At 31.2% G+C, this 21,402-nt stretch overlaps 1 protein-coding gene across 3 annotated transcripts; it reads left to right on the forward strand.

Annotated features, from left to right (window-relative positions):
• The first annotated feature begins 5,114 nt into the window (after window positions 1-5,114).
• LOC131666678 (ATP-binding cassette subfamily C member 4-like) lies at window positions 5,115-19,496 on the forward strand. Of its 3 annotated transcripts, XM_058939513.1 has the most exons (18): window positions 5,115-5,320; window positions 7,112-7,222; window positions 7,304-7,435; window positions 7,630-7,834; window positions 8,706-8,931; window positions 9,249-9,405; window positions 10,955-11,204; window positions 11,329-11,520; window positions 12,587-12,873; window positions 13,283-13,466; window positions 13,582-13,946; window positions 14,130-15,082; window positions 15,267-15,497; window positions 15,569-15,840; window positions 15,938-16,204; window positions 17,873-18,183; window positions 18,663-18,999; window positions 19,083-19,496. In XM_058939513.1, exons 1-18 carry the CDS (start codon window positions 5,259-5,261, stop codon window positions 19,218-19,220), a joined length of 4,680 nt encoding a protein of 1,559 aa, XP_058795496.1. In that variant the 5' UTR covers window positions 5,115-5,258; the 3' UTR covers window positions 19,221-19,496. The 3 variants fall into 3 exon arrangements, with proteins under 3 accessions (XP_058795496.1, XP_058795497.1, XP_058795498.1); XM_058939514.1 differs by lacking the exon at window positions 19,083-19,496 and having other exon boundaries at window positions 18,668-18,880; XM_058939515.1 differs by lacking the exons at window positions 5,115-5,320; window positions 7,112-7,222; window positions 7,304-7,435; window positions 7,630-7,834; window positions 8,706-8,931 and having other exon boundaries at window positions 9,282-9,410.
• Window positions 19,497-21,402: the final 1,906 nt, after the last annotated feature.

The raw sequence follows: 21,402 nt of genomic DNA on the forward strand, positions 1-21,402 counted from the left end.
GAAAAAGTTGCAATGTTTCCAAAACAATGTTCTGGCAACATTTTGAAAACAATTCTTGCTGACTGAGAATGAAAGAATCGTAAATAGTCGTTTTTTTTTTAAATATCTTGAAAATCGAGAAACGAAATTAAAATTGCGAATAAAGTTTTATTTTTGTTCTCGATGTCCAATTTTCACAAAAACGGTTCTTTACAGTCCTTAGTTTACGTACAATCGATGTTCTGAAAAAATTTCAAGTTGATTTATTTATATGTTTAAGAATAAAATTAGAAAAACTTATTTTCCTCAGTCGGTAACGGCAACAAAGCGTTAACTTTCATTTTTCCATGATAAGGTCTTCAAGGAGTTTCCTTTTTATTTCCTTAAACCCTTAGTGAAGATATACGGCTAATTCTTCTTTATGTGCAAAGTCGTGAGTTACTTCATTTAAAAATATTTGGGCTCTTTTTCCAATAGTATTGAATTTACTAGGGAATAGTGAATGTAACAGACATACTGTTGTGCAGTTTCTTCCCACTAGTGATGTTTAACATGATTCGCGCGTTCCTTTCATTCTCTGCATTCATTTTAATGCACGAATATAGATCACATTTTATTGGTGAAATAGGAAATTCCAAAATTCAATCTGCATTTTATATTTTTATTCTTTAAATTAAGCCGACGATAGATTTATTGATAAATCAATATGCAGTTATTTTATATATATTAACTCATGATTTCAAAATGTTGATAAAGTTTTAAGTTTTTATCATCCTAAGTTTTGTTAAAAAAATCAACATTCAAAAGTTTGGAAAACACGATAACAGTTTATTGTAAATTCACAAAACATTATAGTTTTCTATAATCATATCCTTCACGATGTAAATAACATACTTCGGCATAGAACGTTCACAGTTGTAATTAGTGTCTTTTCAAACAAATTTTCTAATAATATTTACGTAACTTAATAAAGGCAAAATTGTACAATATTTTATAGAATATTACAGATTAAGATTTTTAATTTTTTTTTGTTAAAACCCGCGATTTTTGCAGTTCAGCCCTTATTCGTAATTATATTCCGAGTAATTGATTTCTTATGAATTCCTGACTATTTTATAAACTTATTTATTTGTTTCTTTAAGGCGGTATTCGTTTCAATTAGATTAACGCAAAAATAGTCTAAACTAGCTATTTGGTTAATTCTATTTCTATTTTCTATCTCAAGTTTTGCAACTCGCACACTAAGACTACACCATTTTGATTAATTTTCGTAATAGCGGTATTTGTGACTATTCACTAAATCTATTACTGACTCCTGACTTTCTTTTAATGTTGAAAAATCCTCAATTACGTGATCTACCGTGTCGATTACGTTGTTTGAAATACTACTTAATATATGGCCCGGAATATGGAATATATTTTGGACAATAGGTGGTCTTTCGGGAAGGCTTAGGCATTCAGACGAATTTTAGCAACAAAATATTGATGATAGGGAAACTATAGTCCCAAATCAAATTTAAGCGATCAATTATACCCTAACTTAGAAAGATTAGAAAAACTTATTGAGAAATTGAATGATATAAAAATTATCAGAAGAACAAATGCGTTCATGAAAAATCAGCTCCAAGTAGTCGACTAGATTCCAATGAAAATTTAAGTGATATCACCATAGATATTAGAAATTTCATAGAAATACTATTCGAATCTTGTTCTTATTTCTAATAAATATATTATATAATGAAAGTTATAAAAAAATGATTGATTTGTTTTCAATAATGTCAATTACAATTGCATTAATAATTAATCTTAATAAATTCTTATACTTATAAACGATATCAACTCAATTTTAATACTAAAAAAAATTCAACAGATAAAGATACTATCTCTCTTAAAACAACATCAGCGTAAAATAAATAATAAGTTTTTCTGAGTATTTTCATATAAAAAATTAATTCTTGCTCTGTTGTTTCCTTTGATACACAATTTCAACGTATAAAGAAGACTTGATCTTGCTTAGCAATATTGCCATTCGGGACTTTATAGCAAATCTTCACGCTTGACCGTTCTCCAATATTTAAGAACTGTCGCAGAATAATACGAGAATTGAATGTTAATAATGGTAAGAATTTTGTTTATTTAAGAAACATTTAATTAGGCACTATTTTTTAAAAATCTTTAAGTTTGAATGCTATTATTTCTTTCTCTGTTATCAAAGATCGATTTTTTCCTTCATATAACTTTTCAATTAAAGATATTTATTGACAATTGATCTGCCATAAACTCCTCTACTTAGTTTCTTAACTCAGTTACATTAACTTCATCTTTCGCATCCTTCCAATAGTCGTAAAGTGCAGCTATGTCCTAACCTAAATGAATCATTTTCATTTTCTGGAAAAATACCATGTTAAGTGAACACGGTTTAGCCAGTGAACACAAAAATAAAATCAAGGAAAGCCGTATTATTTTTCCTGCATCATTTTTTTTTATAGAAAATCTCATAAACTTTCAAATTCTCCAATTTCCCTATATCGTCTTCTTCCCATTCTGGTAGTGTACAATAATTATAAAATGTTTATTGTTTGTTCACGATAATCAAGTATTATGATCTAGGCTCATTACTATAACGATAAGACTCCAAAATGTTCTTGTCTGTTAAAATAATAAACTGTTATGGAATCAGTATTTATTGCTCAACTCTTATTTTTTTATATTACTATACTTACACCCTAATTAATATATTTTGATGGCATAGAGTTTCTTTTTTATTCTGCTTCAGACATCTGGTCATAATTAAAGTCATTTTCTTGTTCCGGTTGAAATGGAACCCATTCGATTAACTTACTCTTTTCATCATACTTAAATAATTTTATATCACGAACATGCACAACTTCTGAAGATTGTATTTTTATAAATCGTACATGTGCATGTGTAATTTTGTTGGATTCATCGATGACATTAGCACATTAAATAAAAGTTTCAAACAATATGAATACTTAAGTAAATAAAAATGAAGAATTTAAAAATACGTATCTTATTAAGTTATTATGTAACGTAACTTGTGATTTGAAAACAATCGATAATAAGACAACAATCACTTACTTCTAAATTTTAATACTTGTACTTTTTCATCATAGTTATCTATTTCAACAAAATATATTTGTAGATGTTGAAAATCATTAAAAGTTATAAAACTTTGTCTAATCTGACAAATTTTTATAGCTAATAATGAGCCATCTTTTAACAATCGAACAAGGGCATGTTCATAACCATCCTCATTTTTGAGTAAATCACATGCACCGATTGCTTCGCTTAAATCTATAAAGTTAGGAAAATAAAAAGTTAAAAATGAAAAGAAAATAAAAATTCAAAAAGTTCCTGCTAAGAATCGGTTAGCTAAAAGCGCCAAGAAGGCCAAAGGAGTCAGCAAACAGCTCAAAGAAAAACTTGAATTAATAGCTTCAGCAAATTAATCAAATTCCAATGAGAAAATTGGAAAACTCATTGAAGTGGAGTTATATTGGAGAAGTTTTTTTAGTGAATTTGTTTACAGTTCATTATAGTTATTTTATAATTTTATACAATATACTTACCATGTACTTGTTACACTTGTCAGTTCTGACTTTCGTATCGTTTATACTTTATTTGTAAGTCGTAATAAACAGCTTTTGAAATTTAATATAGTAAATTGAATGTACAATTGAATTCTTGTATATAGATATTTAGTAATATAATTCAAGCAAGCAATTTATCGTGCACATTATTTGCGTTTATCATATTGACAATACTATTAATAAATTAAAATTGTTAAAATGTTTTTGATTTCTGTAAAAAAATATCGACTACGTCTGATATCCCAACTTGTTTAATTTAAAAGAACAAGAGGAAAGGGGGGAGTTACTGCTAGGTGGAAGGGGTGGAAGGGTGTATAGGTGCACGAATAATGAAATGATTTGTATGATAAATCGAGAATTTATTAGTGTAGAAAGAAAAAACCTCATATGGAGGGAAAACGCTGTGAGACGGATATAAATCAAGTTAATTTCTATAATAATCCAATTTATAATATTATTAACTAATTAACGTCGAGGTTCGTGTAGTCTGTACAAAGGTCAAGTGGCCAGTTCGACGGGTTGAGAGCTCTCTTATCTTTGGACGATCGACACTTGGGCAGCTGAGTTTCTTTCGGCAGGACTAACAGAGGAGCACGTAGTTCTGACGTCTCGGAGACGGAAATAGCCCTCACTATGATTTTCCCGGATTGCCGATTTGGAGGCAACAGGGTTTGACCACACTTCAGAAGAGCAAAGGGTCCTCAGCTAGCGTTAGAAAATCCTTCTCTCTTCTCTTCTTTGGAACCTCCTTTCATGTGAATATGATCAGCGAGGAGATTAAGAGTCATATTTCCAACGTGTGGGCTAGATATGGGTATATCGTCCGTCCGAAGACTGTTGTCTTAAGAAGCAGTGTGCGCGTGATTAAGAAAACTAGGGAGCGTAGAATGCACAAACACGACTTTTTGATTAATAATTACAAATTACAAATCATATTATTTTTTTTTCTTTTTTATTATTGTTGATCGTAAATTAGTAATTCGAATTATACTATTTTCATTCACCATTTCCGTTCGATCGTGTGCAGTCGTTTCTACGCAATCGCAATCGTTAACGTTCATTTCCTCCTTGAATTGGCAGAAATTATGATCTTATATAAAATCGGTCTTAGAAACAGTATTTTTCCGCATGAAAACCGGAACAAACACCAAAAGTACGATTTGGAGATTAAAATGCCGCAAAAAACAATATTTAAGTTTGAGTCAACTGTTCGCGCCTACAAATGATCTTCCCGATAGACTTCAATGTTCGCGTAGAAAATCACCAAGAATCGATGTATAAAAATTGAAACTTTCAATAATACTCATGCACATACATACGTACGCACCATTGCTCAGTTGGCAGCCTTACACATCTCTGAAAATTTATAAGATAGGTATAATGCTATTTTCACATTCTTGTCATCGTCGCGATGGCACATAAGAGAAAGAGCACAGTGTCTCTCTCCCCCCACCATGTTTGGAATGGCGACTCGCGCGTGAGTGTAACTCGCGTCAGGCAAGTATCAGTAGCAGCAGCGCCGCCGCCCACGAGCTTCATAGTCACAATGACTCGCGCTGCGTAGACGCCGGTCGTGGCCGTACCTCGTTTTCTTTTCCTCTTCCGTTGTTCGTACTCATAGCAGTGACTGTGTGTGATACTTCTCATTTTATACAGTTAGCGGCTGCTATGGGCCAAACTACTCCAAGTCCCAGGCTTTCGGCTAACTTCCTCAGCAGATTGTTCTTCTGGTAAGATATTCTCTCTTTCTTCTTTGCTGTTTTGTTTTGGAAAAAATCTCTGTAGTTCACGCCATCGCGAGAAAGTAAGAGATTACATTTTCAGTATCACCTCACGTCTTTAGAGTGATCGTTGAACTTGGTTCAGGTTTTTATCGCCGCGGGAGTCACATCATATTTACCATGTATTTCATCTGTTAATGCGGGAGAGAGAGAGAGAGACGTATCTCTTGGTAAGCGGATCGTCCGACTTACTACTGATAATTCGATTTAAATTCATTCCAAATGCATTATGCTGCAATTAACGAAAATGAAAGACTATTGTTTGTTATCATATAATTTATTGAACTTTGCTCGATCACTTGACACTTGGATTATATTACGGGATTTTAATATAAAAGCGCTACCTTGTCGTTATAAGAACTATGTTCGATAATAAGGAGAAATTGGTTTGGCCGATCTATTTTTAGAAATATATTCACGCGAGAGTAGCTATAATTTTATATTCGCGTGATCGGCTTTCATAAATACTGAACGTGTGATAACGTTCTCAAAAAATGACAACACCCGTGAGAAAATACGACACGTATAACAGTTAGCCGTACTGTTTTTTATAAATAAGTGATTTGGTAAACTAGAAAAATGAAATTATGAGATCAAAGATCCTTTTGATCCGACTATAGGCTTCATAAGTATGGGCCGCCGGTGAGAATGAAACCTTTTGTTCTACGCCTTTGTAATCATCTGATTAGATTTGAAATCTCATAAAAACATCTATAGCACTTCAAATTTTAATTACATAAAAAGTAGAACATTTTACTCTACAACATATTCATTGTCAATACTTGTCACTATCTCAATTTGCTATTCTGAGAACTTAGACTTAGTATAGTCAATTTTATATGTATAATTTTATTTATCATTTGATTAGCTTTGGTGTTTGATTAAGAAGTTTACATTTTGAGGCTATATAAAAAGGAACTATTACTTTGAATAATACGAGCTTAAAAACTAATTTTACACGTGAAACTAAAATATTCAGGGATATTTTTTCACAGATACTAAAATTAGATTTAAACAAATAAAAAATTACAAATTATACATATTAATTTACGGACTTAAAATTTATTTATTTACTTTATTATATTATTAATTATAGTTTTCAGTAAGAACACTATTCCAATATAATCTATAGATTTTAAAATAAAACAAGCCAACAGTTACAAAAGTAAATACAGATCCTAAACCAAACAGCGAATGTAAAATGTAAACGTTTAAGGTCCTGATTTTTAGTGAAGTCGCATCAAGATACATAAGCTACCGCGTATAAGACACACAATATCTGTTATTGTCAAAGTACACACATCGTAGCATGAGTCGGTCGGGCATCGTCTTTCAGAAAGAAAGCAAAAGCGCGTAATCTTTAGCTAGAAATAATTACTGACCGCTGACTCGCTCCGGCGCGTCTCTCCCCCTGTGAACATTTGCCACTCGATCTTGGAAACATCAATTTTATTTTCCGGTTGATTTGCATTTTTACACAAATGTATCGTCGTAACGTTATCAAGGCAAACTAATACGATCACATTATGTAACGCTGTAATAAAACCGTTCACCTGATGATGGATTGTCGCTTTTGCGCGCTCAGGAATTGTATCGCAAAATCCTGAATCGCTCGGCAGTTAGGGCCTATACAAATTTATTCAACTTATTGTCGACAATTCCTGTCCAAAAATAGCAATCGCCTGTTTATTTTGACCAGAGCAACAAAGCATAATTTCTAATGTGAAAAATCAATGACAGGTGGTTGAAGCCTTTATTCTATCAAGGCAAAGCTCGCGACCTGAAGAACGACGACTTGCACGATGCGTTGCCAGCCGATGTTAGCGAACATCTTGGTGGCCGATTGGAAAAGTAAGAAAACTTGCTTTGTACTGGTAAAAGTTTTCTCGTTGAAACATTGTTGGTTTATTTCATCTTTTTGGATGTGTACAGATACTGGAAGAACGAGGTGGAGAACGCGCGGCAGAGCGACAGGAAGCCAAAGCTCGTGAATGCGATCAGAAAAGCCTTCGGCTGGTCGTACTTCTACTACGCTGGTCACATGCTTGTGCTTAATTGTTTGAGGTATGTACCTACCTCTGATCATTCAACTATACTTGCATTTTAAGCGCATATTTCGTAACATTGCTCCTAAGGAAAAAATTCATATTCCGCTGACCATTATGGAACGTTAGTCACTATAACGAACCTGATAACGTTGCAGTGACTAAGTCTACCATTCTTGCTTAATAAAACAAGAAATCCCATTAAATTTGCAGGGTTCTACAACCATTCATACTCGGATTGCTGATTCAATATTTCAAGCAGGACTCTGATGTTACCAAGGAACACGCATACGGTTATGCTTCGATTTTGGTCTTGCTTACCTTTGTCCACAGCTTACTCAAGCATCATATAGATCTTGGCACTCTTGAAATCGGTATGCGGCTGAGAATTGCCTGCTCTTCGCTTATTTATCGGAAGGTGAGTCAATCCACGGGCTGGAGATCACTGTTTTTTTATCGGGATAGTTGATAATGTACTTTTAATATCATCTTTAGAGTAGATATTTTTTCAATGTTTGTATGATAATTTCGTTATTTCATATTACAATTTTCATAAGATCAAACTTATACAAACGAAAAATCTTAGCAGACATTCATTTACTTGAAATAATTTAGTAAAAAGAACATCCTTCATAAACTTTAATAAAAAAATAAGAAATGTAGGTCCGAAGCAAGCATACGAGTTGCTCTGTTTTGAAATAACCCGTTCGAAATTTAATATTATACGCATAACAGACTTTCGTGGATTTTATTATTTTTTTCATTTTGTTTTATATATGCCGACAGTGAAAGCGAGTTTTATCATAAAAATTCTTAAATTGTTTATAAAATATTAATTGCAATTAAATACGACTTAGAAAATATAATGTTGCAATTTATTTATAATAAAAATATCTGTCGCTTCACGAATAAATAAGTGCAAGTAAGCTTTTTAATTATATCAAATTAGTAATCGCTATTTGCAAGTATGGCTTGGTAGAGTAAATTTATTATTCGTATTTACGTCAAAAACTATCGTAATTTTTCTTTCAATTATTCTCGCACCTGAACATCAAAGCAAATAATGCCGAATCGGTTGATACCTTGAAAAAAATGTAATTTCAAGCACGTTTTGATTATCTCGGCATAGTGTATGAGTACTATAGGTATGGCAATTTTTTTAATTTTCGTAATTCTGCAAGATCCGGAACTCAAATTATACAATATATAAAATATTTTAGATAGAAGTAAAACTTTTTACAAGTGTGGAAACTATTTGATAGTGTTTTCAAAATAATTTATTACTGTAGGTTTTGCGGCTATCAAATGCATCGGTAACAACGACAACCGGCGGCCAAGTGATCAATTTATTATCAAATGACGTCGTCAGGTTCGATCCATTGTTCATGTACTTACACTACGTCTGGATAACGCCCATCGCAGGTGCTGTCATTACCTACCTGATTTGGTGCAATGCCAAAGTTGCTGCATTGGTTGGCGTATTACTTATGACTCTCGAAACCGTTCCCGTTCAAGGTGAAACATAAATTAAAAAATTACATGTTACGAAAAAGAACTTGACTTTTAAAATCTATGAAGTATGCTGGGTTATAAAAATAAAATTGCCAAATATTAAAGTCAAACAATTTGACGTAACTGAAATATTCGTATTTATTCTTCAAAAGCTTTAATAATAATTTATAATGAAATAATAAATATTTAGATCTTACTTATTCCGTAAGACATACTTGTTTCAAACGAAAAGCTCCGATAATAGGTCTCAGCTGCAGTTCATATATGAAGTATTCATAGCCAAAATTAACCACGCCAAAAATTATATTATCTGATTTCAGTGTACGCCGGCAAGATAGCGTCGAAATTACGGAGCAAGATTGCAACAAGAACCGATGAGCGTGTTAGACTGATGGGTGAAATAATTAACGGGATCCACGTTATCAAAATGTACACTTGGGAGAAACCATTTGAGTTCCTCGTATCGCTGGCTAGAAGGTGAGGTAAATATCATCGTATATATAACCGTGCTCACGATCGCTGTCTCGATATCACTGCGTTTGAGTCTTGATGAAATGACATTTTGAATTTTAAATTTATAACGTTTTTAATTTTATACCGCATATATTTTTATTTTAATCTTTGTTATTGTGTGTTCAATTCTCAACACACAAAATCGTTTTTGTTCACGCGACTTCTCGCGCTCAATTTCAATAGAAGAAAATGATCATTTTCTCCTAAAATCATAAAAAGTTTTCGCGTGTACTTTTTTATATTACAATCTAATATTTTATAATCTAATATTAATTTTACATGAAAACATCAATAACCCCAACAAAAACAACCGATTTTTTAAACTTTTTTAAGTTGATTAAAATTGCAATTAAGCAAGTACCTGATCAACAAAAAGCACGGTACGAATGTCTAAATGTTCTGAAACCGTCTAGGGAATTCTTTTTATTGAGTCTGTACAAAATATACCAAAAATGTACAAAACGGACAAAAAAAAACATTCCCTAGATCTTATACAAAATGTACAAATACAGATATAAAAAGGAAAAAAAAGGACTTTACATAACAAATTGATACTTCAAACAATACTCGGAATTACCTAAAAGACATGCGTTAATTCTTTCAGAACTGTGAAAATATATAATTTTTTCGCAAAGTTGATACTTGTCGAAAAGATAGCATTTTTTTTAATACTTTTATACATTTACCGAAAATAGTTCTCTTTCAAAATGTTTTATAATAATTTTTACAATAATTTTTTATTTTTTCATATTAACTCTAAAAGTACCAACATTGCGAAAAAATTTTATGCTTCAAAAATGATGAAAATAGGAAAAATTATATTCTTAAAATTAGTTTAAAAAACTCCTGTGAATTTTTTAATAATTTGTCAAGCAAATAGTTTATTAAAAAAAAATAGTTAAAATAAAAAAATTAAAAATATACTAAACAGTTCAAAGAATTTACTCACATTCTATAAGTAATTCTAAGTATTTTATAAAATATATTTTTTTGTGTAAAGTTGATACGTTTTAAGTATAAATGCAGCAGCTTTTATATAATACTAATATAAAAAATGGTTTCTTTTTTATGAAATGTAATAATAATAATAGATTTACTGACATTTTCATGTAAAATTAATATGGAATTATTAAAGAACACAGTACAAAACCCTTAGATGAGATTTTGGGAAAAAATGATTTTTTATTGATATTGTGCGCTAGAAATTATGTGCACAAAGAAACGAATTTACGGATTAAAATGTAACGTATATTTAAAATCTTATTCTATTTTGTGCGTTAGTGTATTGGTTTCCAGGTATACGCCTTATTTTTGCCAATTTTAATAAGGGTCGGGGGTGGTGGGTTGGACTCATTTAAAAGGTATGCTTCCAAAATGGTCCTGTTTCATTATTGACTTGATTGAAATATAACTTTGCAAGTAACTGCAAAGAAATTAAAAAATTTTGGAGTCAGCCTTTTCTAAAAATTGTTATTAGATTCAAGCATAATTTTATATACATTTTTAATATCAGGTATGAAATCGATGTCATTACATTGATGTCCTACTTGAAAGGGGTGAACATTGCCTCCAATGCATTTGTCGACCGCACCTGCTTGTACTTTACAATCATGGCCTATGTTCTTGCCGGGAATTTCATTTCCGCGGACAAAGTTTTTTCTATGGTTCAGTACTTCACGATTCTGCAAGGCCTTCTTGCATACAACTATCCACGGGCTATGTTCAGCGTTGCAGAGACTCGTGTGTCTATCAAAAGAATTGAAGTGAGATTTATTACCATTCTATTTATTACTTTGATTTATTCATTAAAATATAGAAGTCTTTGCAGTATTATTTTTTATTGAAATGTATTTTGACGGGTTGAATAAACGAAATTGAATTTTACAGAAATTTTTGATGCTAGATGAGATTAAAATAAGAGCACCACTACTATCTATAGAAGATAATGGTAGTATTATACTCAAAAGTGTAACGGGCTCGTGGTCTCCTAATTTGATAGTCAATACATTACACGACATCACGTTGTATATATCACCAAAAAAACTTCATACCATTGTTGGTCCTATTGGCTCTGGCAAGGTAATTAATTCATTATTTTTTCCTAGAAATAATTTTAATTTTATAATCAGAAATTTTACTAGTAACTATCACATTTATCGAATTCAATTATTAAAACGTACTTTGTTCATTACGAGATATAAATTGTATCCCTGAGTCATCAAGTAAGTTACTTGAATAATAATAAATTGAAGACGAAGTTTAATATTAACTTTATTTATGGTAAATTGTACGTTTTTTTAACTAATGTTAAAGTTCTGACATTTACTTTATCTTGAGTGCAAGTATTCCTATTGTTATTCTGTAAAAATGAAATTATGTGATTCACGGGAACTCTGTTATTATATTCTTTTTTTCATATATAGTAACAAATTCTTTTAAAATTAACCGCAAGCTTTAAATTTCCATAATGAATACATACGTGGTTTCATGCCAAAATTAATTTACCATGTAGTTTGTGTGTGTGTGTGCGCGCATGTGTTTGTGTATGTGTGTGCGTGTGTGTGTGAAAATAAATTTTCATTGACAGTATTGAAAAATTATATTGAAAAAGTATTTCTTTGATATAAAATTATTTATTTTATGCCTTGAAAAGAATTTTGTATGAGTAATAATGCTGGAAACATTAAGTTTAGTTTTTTGTTTTCATTTCATTATCTTTTTTGTAGAGGTCAGACGATTCTACATTTTAAGACAGCGTTCTTCCGGTTGAATATAGTTGCTTGTGGCTCTCTTGCTAGTTTTTAAAAAACATTTTTTTAAATAAATTAGTATATATTATTTACGAAGGAATATTGTGTATATTTTTCTTACACAAAATACCGAATATGTAACTCAAAAAATACTTCGTGTTGCGTCCATATTTTAGTAAACCTAACAAGTGTCATAAGTAAGGCCTTCGATATTCTCTAGATGGCTAAAAATAAGGGTAAGTTAATTGAAAACCGGTTTCTTATACATTTTTATAATAGATATTTACTTCAGGCAATAAAAGTATCTGGTGGTGTCAAACTAGTTTTTAATGAAGAAATCGATTATATACGGGTACAAGTTTTTTAATCTTAATCTAGATTTTTTATTTTAACAGACATCATTGATCCACCTAATCCTGGGCGAGTTACGTTGGTCATCAGGCGATGTTAAAATAAACGGCACGACCTCTTATGCAGGTCAACGCCCTTGGTTATTTCCTGGCACTGTTCGCGACAATGTGGTGTTCGACCAACCATACGATGAGGAACGTTTCCGTGAAGTTGTACGCGTCTGCTCACTTGAGCGTGATCTCCAGCGGTTATCTCATGCCGAGCGTACTCAAGTTGGAGAGAGAGGTACGAACCTCAGTGGCGGACAGTGTGCGAGGGTTAATCTCGCTAGGTAGATAATTATCACCTCTTTATTGTTTTATTTCTTATATTTTTTATGTTTATAAATTTCCAAGGTAAACAGATTTCTACTTTTTTAATAATTTTACATTTTATTATCACCAACGAATGAATCATACTTCAAAGGCTTAAAATTGACTCCACAATCAGTATAATACAATTACACAAAATGAACCATGTTTGGTTATAGTTTCTTGTTATTTATTTGCGATTTACAATGTTATACAATTTGTTTACTTTTACGTCTATTCATTATTTATATTAACAGTATACTATAATAAAGTATAATAATAATAATAATATGATCAGCTTTATTTTAAATATATAACTAAGTAATAAATATAGCGATATAGTGCAAATGATAACATTTATGCCTTTATTAATACATTTTTATTTTACAGAGCTGTTTATAAAGATGCTGATATCTACATTTTTGACGACCCTTTCTCAGCCGTAGATGCAAACGTTTGCAAATATATATTCAACGAATGTATTAACGGTTATTTGAAAGAAAAAACTAAAATATTAGTGACACATCAAGTTCAATGCTTGAAAGAAGCTGATACTGTTTTTTTGCTCAACAACGTTCGTATCTCTTTTCTCAAAATTTCTAAATTCTATAAGTTTATTCGACTTACTCTCGTTGATATTTATATCAAAGGTTAACCAAAGTTAACTTATTCAAAATATTTTTTTATAGGGTAAATTAGAGTTTCAAGGAAAATTTGTAGATTTTCCGAGAAAAGAATTGCAGTTTTTACATCTAATAGAAGATAAAAATGATGAAGAGACATATGAAGTAGACGAAGTTACATTAGATATAGAAAGTAGAAATAATATTACAAATACTGATCTTAATAATATTATTGCAAGCCATTCAAAGTTCACTGAAGACAATGATCCTCAAGAAACAGAAGAACTCATTGCCAAAGGAAAAATGCAGTCCTCAATTTTCACTAGATATTTCCATAGTGGAAATCCATATTCACTCCTTCTTACGACAATTTTATTTTTCATTATCGCCCAAATTATTAGAAGTGGATCGGATTATTGGCTTGCATATTGGTAAATATCATTTATAAAATTCACTTTTTAATAATATTTCAAGTGCTTTTATAATAGTTGTCATAAGCGGTCTAATATGTGTGTTTGTGGATGTGTGTGTGTGGGGGGGGGTGTATGTATGTATGTATGTATGTATGTATGTATGTATGTATGTATGTATATATTTTTTTCTCTTCAATACAGGACTCATCAAGACGAACTTCGATTTAATACTGCAGTAATAAATCGAGGAAAAAACACGATTGAAATACCATTATTGAACTTAACTGCTGCACCTGTGTCATCCTTAAAGTCAACGACTCAGTCGATATTGAATGAAACACAACCTTTTATGATTGATATTACGACTTCACTGCCAACATCGGTACTATCACAAACCACTACAACGTCGTCGTCCACTACATCAACTCTGTTATCAACTACTGTAATGCCCATCACGACATCGTTTCTAGATACCATACAAGATTTAGTGTTCAATACTCTTAAAACTCTTTTACCAAATACGACAACGTCTTTACCAAGTTCAGAGTTAGATTTCATATTGAGTAAAACAAATAGTACTTCTACAACTACAGTTAGAACATTAGTTTCAAGTACGATTGGCAGTTTAGTTTTAAACGTCACGAATAGCCTTCCATTAGATTCAACTGAAAATTCATCTAGTGCACTGCAAAATTTGATGTCGAATGCAATAAATAGTATTTCATCGACTACTACAGTTACAATCTTAGTTTCAAATACAACTGAAAATTTAGTTTCACATATCCCCGATAGTTTTTCTTTGGATTCAATCGAAAGCTCAACAAGCATGCCGCAAAATTTTCTATCAGATACGTCACCGAATACATTATTAAATGTAACAGAGATTCTGTCAAAGGTAGCTGAAAGACAAGTATCAGATTTAATAGCAAATGAAACGTATAACGTGAAGCCAAATATCGAAAAAACAAATTACCTAAGCACAAACGTAGCCCTAGTTATTTATGGTTGTATACTTTTGGGATGTATAATTACTACTGTGAGCAAGTGCTTGTTATTCTATAAGGTGTGCATGAACTCGAGTAAAAGCATTCACAATGAAATGTTCTCCTGTGTATTAGGAGCTCCAATGCACTTTTTCAATCAACAATCTTCTGGTAAGCTTTTTTTATCGCAATTTAGGTTTAATTAAAAAGTTAATGGATTTAAGATAGACATTTTTTAATAATCATCTAATATATTAGTTTATAATACTAATAGTAACTCTCTTGATATTTAATATTTTATTAAACATCTAACACTGAGTTTGTTTTAGTATACATGTGTTTAGTTTTGTTGCAGGACAAATTCTCAATCGGTTTTCAAAGGATATTGGCACAATGGACGAAATCTTGCCCGTCACCATGTACGAATCCATTGAGGTTTTTTGCATTATCGTGGGTATCATAGTCCAAAATATCATAGTTAACTGGTGGTCCATTTTACCTATGATTGTCACTGGCTTTCTCTATTGGAAAATTCGGGGGTTTTACGTTCCTACTGCCTATGGAATTAAGCGATTAGAAGGCGCAGGTAATAAAATTACTATAAGTTTATTCACCAATCAAATATGAAACCATGGTTTTAACAAAAAAATTTTTCAGCCAAAAGTCCAGTGTTTTCGTACATAAGTGCTTCGCTCGATGGTCTAGCCACAATTCGGTCGTGTCGAGCACAAACAACCGTATCTCGGCGATTTGACAGCCGGCAGGATGCCCATACACGTACTCACTTCCTTGGCATCGTTATTTCCTCAGCTTTTGGTCTATGGCTTGATCTTGTGTCAGTTGTCTTAGTTGGATTTGTAACCTTTGGCTGTCTCATCGTAGATCCTTCGACAATTTACGCAGGCAGCGCTGGCTTAGCCATTACTCAAGTATTTAATATGTTTGCGATTTGTATAAAAATTCACAGTTTTGCTTCAAATCAACAAGGAATTTTACAATATTTAATTTTTTATTCAAATGTTATAGGTGTTGATGTTGTGCGGTATGCTGCAGCGAGGAATAAGACAAACGGCTGAGTCGATCACGCAGATGACAAGTGTTGAGCGTATACTACAGTACACGAAGCTCGAACAAGAAGAAGATTCAAACGCGGTTGCTGGTAGTGGCACGAAACCAGCAAGTAATTGGCCAATGCACGGCAAAGTTGAGTTCAAAGAGTTTTGTCTACGTTATATTGACGACGAGGAACCCATTTTGAAAAATGTTAATCTTGTTATTGAACCTGGTTCAAAGGTAAGACTTTGGTTTTATCGTTTAAAATATTGATTATCACAACATTTATTTACGAGTCATACTTTTTTTTAATAGTTATCGATAATTTCTTTTATAATTTCTTTTGAAGGCCTCCCCACCTACAATTCCATAGACATACAAAGCAATATAAATAAATGGGTCGACTTTGTTCCAAGGTTTAACTTCCAAAAAAATATATAAGTCAATAGTTTTTATTGATCAAAGTACCATTAATCAATTTTCAATAGTCTAGTCTATTAGTTTCTTCAAAAATTAATGTTTAAAAATATTGTCTCAAAAATAATATTTTTTAGATTTAGAGATATGTTTATATGACTTGACAAATGAAGAATGACAACTCAGTATTATTTTTGAAAGATCATTTTCAAATATTTATTTTTAAAGAAACTAATAGACTGGATTATCTAAAATTGATTCACGGTATTTCAATCGGTAAAAACTATTGACCTCTGTGTTTATGTGTGTTTTTGTTGCAAGCACTATTCACGGTTAAACCTTGTAGTAAAGTCGACCTATTAATTTACATTGGTTTGTATATCTACGCAAAGGTAGGGGGGCCTTTAAGATGTCAATGAAAAATTTTTGTATCGTGTTCGTCAAAATTTAATTATAAAATTTCTATCTCTAAATTAGAATGAAAAAAAGGATGTAACAATTCTTTTGAATATTTATACATTTACAGATCTAACTTACTTTTTGTGTTATTGATATTAGTGCAGTCAGGCGCGTTTTGCGCGCTTATTTGTTGCTTGAATTCAGTTATATCCAGTTTCATTCTATTGTCATATATCAATTCTAAAATACATAATATATACATAAAGCAATTCTATGTTTGGAAACGCTTACTATTCGTCGATAATAAATGGTAAATAAAAATCCAATCCAGTTACATTAATAATCGCTGATGGCAATAATTTCAAATCTAATAACGTAATAGATTTTTAACTCCATATATAATGGGCAGCGTACCATGTTACTTTCTTGTTTTCTTTTTCAAATAAATAGAACCATCAGCTGTACCTAACAATTTAATTTTCTTTATTTTTTAAAAAATTGGTATATGATTTCAAGCTTTTCGTAGAATATCTCCATATGAACAGATATGTTATTTTAACTGTTTTTCAACTGTTTTTTAATTGTTCACCCGACTATTTTGAGATTTTGTTTAAATTTATAAATTTAAGTCCAAACATTTTTTTAAATAAATTAGCGATACCGAATGTTAAATCGATTCACAGAATTTCATATAAAATGTCAATTTATATTCTCTTTATTATTGATAATGCTTACAAAACTAAACTTTACAATAAAGATATTCAATAAATTTATATTTCCTATAAATAAGTGTATTTGAAGTGTATTAAAATTACTTTATCGTATTATTTTAAAGTTAGACCATTGATAGAATGTGGAATCATCTGTTCAATGCCTACAAATTATTAGATGTATTTTTATTCATTTAATTGCTTGAGTATTAATCAATGTAAAACTCTTCGGGTCTGTTATTTAGTGCCGATTTACTTATAACAATTACTCACGTGACCATATTTAGCCAATCATATCACGAATAAAATGATTTCATTCGGCAAACCATAATTTTTATATAGGAAAAAAATTGTTTAATAAATCGAGTGTCTTCTTTATTAGTTAGGTATTGTCGGCCGCACTGGCGCTGGTAAATCTTCGCTGATCTCAGCTTTATTCCGGTTAGCACGTGCCGAAGGCCAAGTACTCATCGATGGTGTAGATACGCGAAGTGTTGGCTTAAATGAATTACGTAAACGCCTCGCCATAATACCTCAAGAGCCGGTACTGTTCTCGACTTCGCTCAGGGATAATCTCGATCCTTTTCACGACTTTGAAGACACGAGGCTATGGGCAGCTCTCGAAGACGTCGAACTTCACAAAGCCTTTGTGCCACTTGATCATCCGATTGAATGTGGTGGCAGAAATCTAAGGTACGTTAATTGAAGTGAGTTTTATTGATTTCACGAAGCATTTAGATCAAACCAGAAAAATGACATTTTGATATTACATATAATTTTAATAATAATATTACTATTGGATATTTTCATTTTAAAAGTTTTTAATCAACAATATAATATACTAATTAATTTCTTTTAAAAACAACAATTGCTAATAGCAGGTAAAGCGATTTAGATTTTAACAATTTTCACAACCACAAAAAAATTTATTTTTAATGAGACTAAGTAAAACTGACAAGATTTCGATAAATCGATGGAATCAAAATAATAATCAAAAAAGTATTTCAAACCATTTACCTACATCTAGTTAAAATGGAATTGAAATCTATTAAAAAATAATCTGTTTAGCATGAATTATTTTTATTTAAAGTAAATAAAGAACTATAAACTTAATATGAAAGATCTTTGAAAATTAAATCATTCTGTTGAAAATAATATGTTTTAAATTTTAGTGCAGGTCAAAGGCAACTTCTTTGCCTTGCACGAGCGATAGTCAAAAAGACGCGAATTCTGATTCTCGACGAGGCGACAGCTAACGTTGACCCAGCGACAGATTCGTTAATTCGCGAGACCATTCGTAACAAGTTCCAAGAATGCACTGTGATTACTGTGGCGCACAGACTCGAGTCGGTGATTGATAATGACAAAGTTCTCGTCGTGGAAAACGGTGAAGTTGTCGAATATGACCACCCGTACTTGCTGCTTCAAAACGAAGATAGTCTCTTTTTGAGAATGGCTCAGCAAACAGGTGAACCTATGCTTGAGCATTTGAAAAAAATTTCTGAAGAGGTGAGATATTCCGTTAGTAATATGTTATTTAAAACATAAAAAAGTCGTCTATGTAATTCAAAAAATTTATTTATGTATTACAGACATATAAAAGGCTGAATAATCCGGTATCTGAGGTATCTATATCTACAACTAAAGTTTCAGAAGAGCGAACAAATGCAAATGGAAATGTAAAAAATATTGACGATGTTGAATTAGAGGACTTGACTGAGACGCCATAAGTTTTGAGTGTCCATTTTGATGAATAGTATGTAAATGTATAATGACCGTGATAATATATTTTATACTAAAGATTTAAGCACATATCAAGTTTTTATTTTTCTAAACTACAGTTTGTATTTATACTTCCGGTAAAAATAATAATGTATTTTTTTCCTGAGACTATAATTGAAGCGTTCTAGTATAGTTGTTGAAGTATTTTAATAATTTATACATGTAATTATTGAAATAAAATACTATAATATAACTTAACTATATTAATAATGTGCAAAGATGAAACTGCATGAAAATAAAATTATTTCATTATTTAACATTCTGTTCTTTATTTTGTAATTATCAACGTCTGATCTATTCTATCAGTATCTTTTAGAATAAAAGACTCATAAGTTTGAATAAATTAGCGATTTTAACTTGTATGAATCAATAACACAAGCTTTGTACAAGACTTTTATGGCCTCTAAATTCAAGCAGTAGTAAGCGCTTAGTTAGACGATGTAACTTTCAGTTATTTATTAACAATTTAAATGTTTATAATATTATGGCTTTTATGTTATAAGAAAGTGGCATTGATTTTGAAAACAAAGAATTATGCGTCATTTTAACGAATTTGTGGAATTTTTAAAATTCATAAATTTAAATTAGAAGCCAAGATATGATCAGATAACTGACAATATCCAATGCTAATCCTTAATCAATTATTTATTTCGCTACGATTTTTTTTCCAAACAAAACTGCAGAAACCGCAACCCAACGAAATTATTCCTTACTTTTCAAAGAATCTACTAATCATTTCAGATTCTAAAAGTTCTTGTTATAATGCTAAATTATAAAGATATAGTTTAAATATCAAAAAAGCGCGCTCTGACTGTGAATTCAATTGTTCAATACATTAACACCTTTTTTATAATGAAGCCACCAGAATATTTTTATAATCAACTGAATTCTGGTTTCAAAAAGAGTCTAGCGGTTCTAGGCAGGTACCAAAATGTTCGTTAAAAATGAAGATACAGTAAAATTAATACGATAGCGGAAGGCTGGCAACCGCGCGGACTCTAGTTCCGAACTCAAATCGCTAATTTATCATACTGTTGGGCCTACAAAATTCACGTTCTCGGTGCATGTGAAACTAAGCATTTTTAATACGTTACAAGCTCGTGCTATGTCATTAAATAAAAATTAGGTAAAAATGTATGAACAAATTCTAAATTTAAAAAATGTGAGAAATTATTAGTTTCATTTAATTAATTACATTTTTACATGCTTTCGATTTTTAACGTTAACAATTACTTCAATAATGTGTTCTTCATTCACATTTTTCATTTGAAATAACGTGCATTTATTCTACAAAGCTAACTACCTCGGCACTTGTTTATGAGTTTTTGCCTTCTTATTAGTAACCTTTTAGTAACATTGCACGAGTTCGTAAAATAATTCTAGATTTCACGAAGAGTACATCGATTTTGGAAATTTGTAACTATATTAAGTAAAATCGAAAATGTAATAAATTAACGAAATCAATCCCAGACGGGTCGCCGTGGCACGCGCAGCGCGTCGTGGGTATTGTTGCCTTCCGATCTCGTAATAATTTTGCTATACCTTCGGTTCTAATGAATATTTTTTTATTAAATGAGCGCGATTATTAATTGAATGGTTCATAAGACTGTGATCAATTTTTTTTTGGAAAGTGGTCCATTGGAGAATAGCTTGATATATTGTACTTCGAACATTCAATAAAGATAGAGAACAATGTTCTATTTCCTCTGATCAGAGACTACCATCGTATTATCGAGGCGAATCTTTTATTCAATGAGTATAGTGATTCGTCTGTTCATCATTATAATATGCTCTATTGTTTTAGCATAGTTTTAAGTCCGTTTGACGACCGATCTCCAACGTCGTCTACGCTGTATCTCCTTTTAGGATAGGAAGCTCCTTATAGCTAATTCATTTGCTTTCTTTTTCTATTAAGTTTCATGTATTGGAATCCAAAAGATATAGTACTGATAACTCATTAGTTCAAGTTTCATTTTATTCCTTATTGCAAGGGTATTAAGTAATTATAGCTTTTGGTTTAGATTAGATTAAAACTTTTTATTTTCTATTAGAGAATTCTACAGAGAACACTTCCGTAGTCTGTAAAGATAGTTGCGTTGGAAATCCATTTAATCTCTACAAGTTTTTTTC

The sequence above is a fragment of the Phymastichus coffea genome, unplaced genomic scaffold (assembly GCF_024137745.1).
Source record: "Phymastichus coffea isolate CEN01 unplaced genomic scaffold, Cenicafe_Pcof_1.1 PCOF00060, whole genome shotgun sequence".
NCBI classification, from domain to species: Eukaryota; Metazoa; Arthropoda; class Insecta; order Hymenoptera; family Eulophidae; genus Phymastichus; species Phymastichus coffea.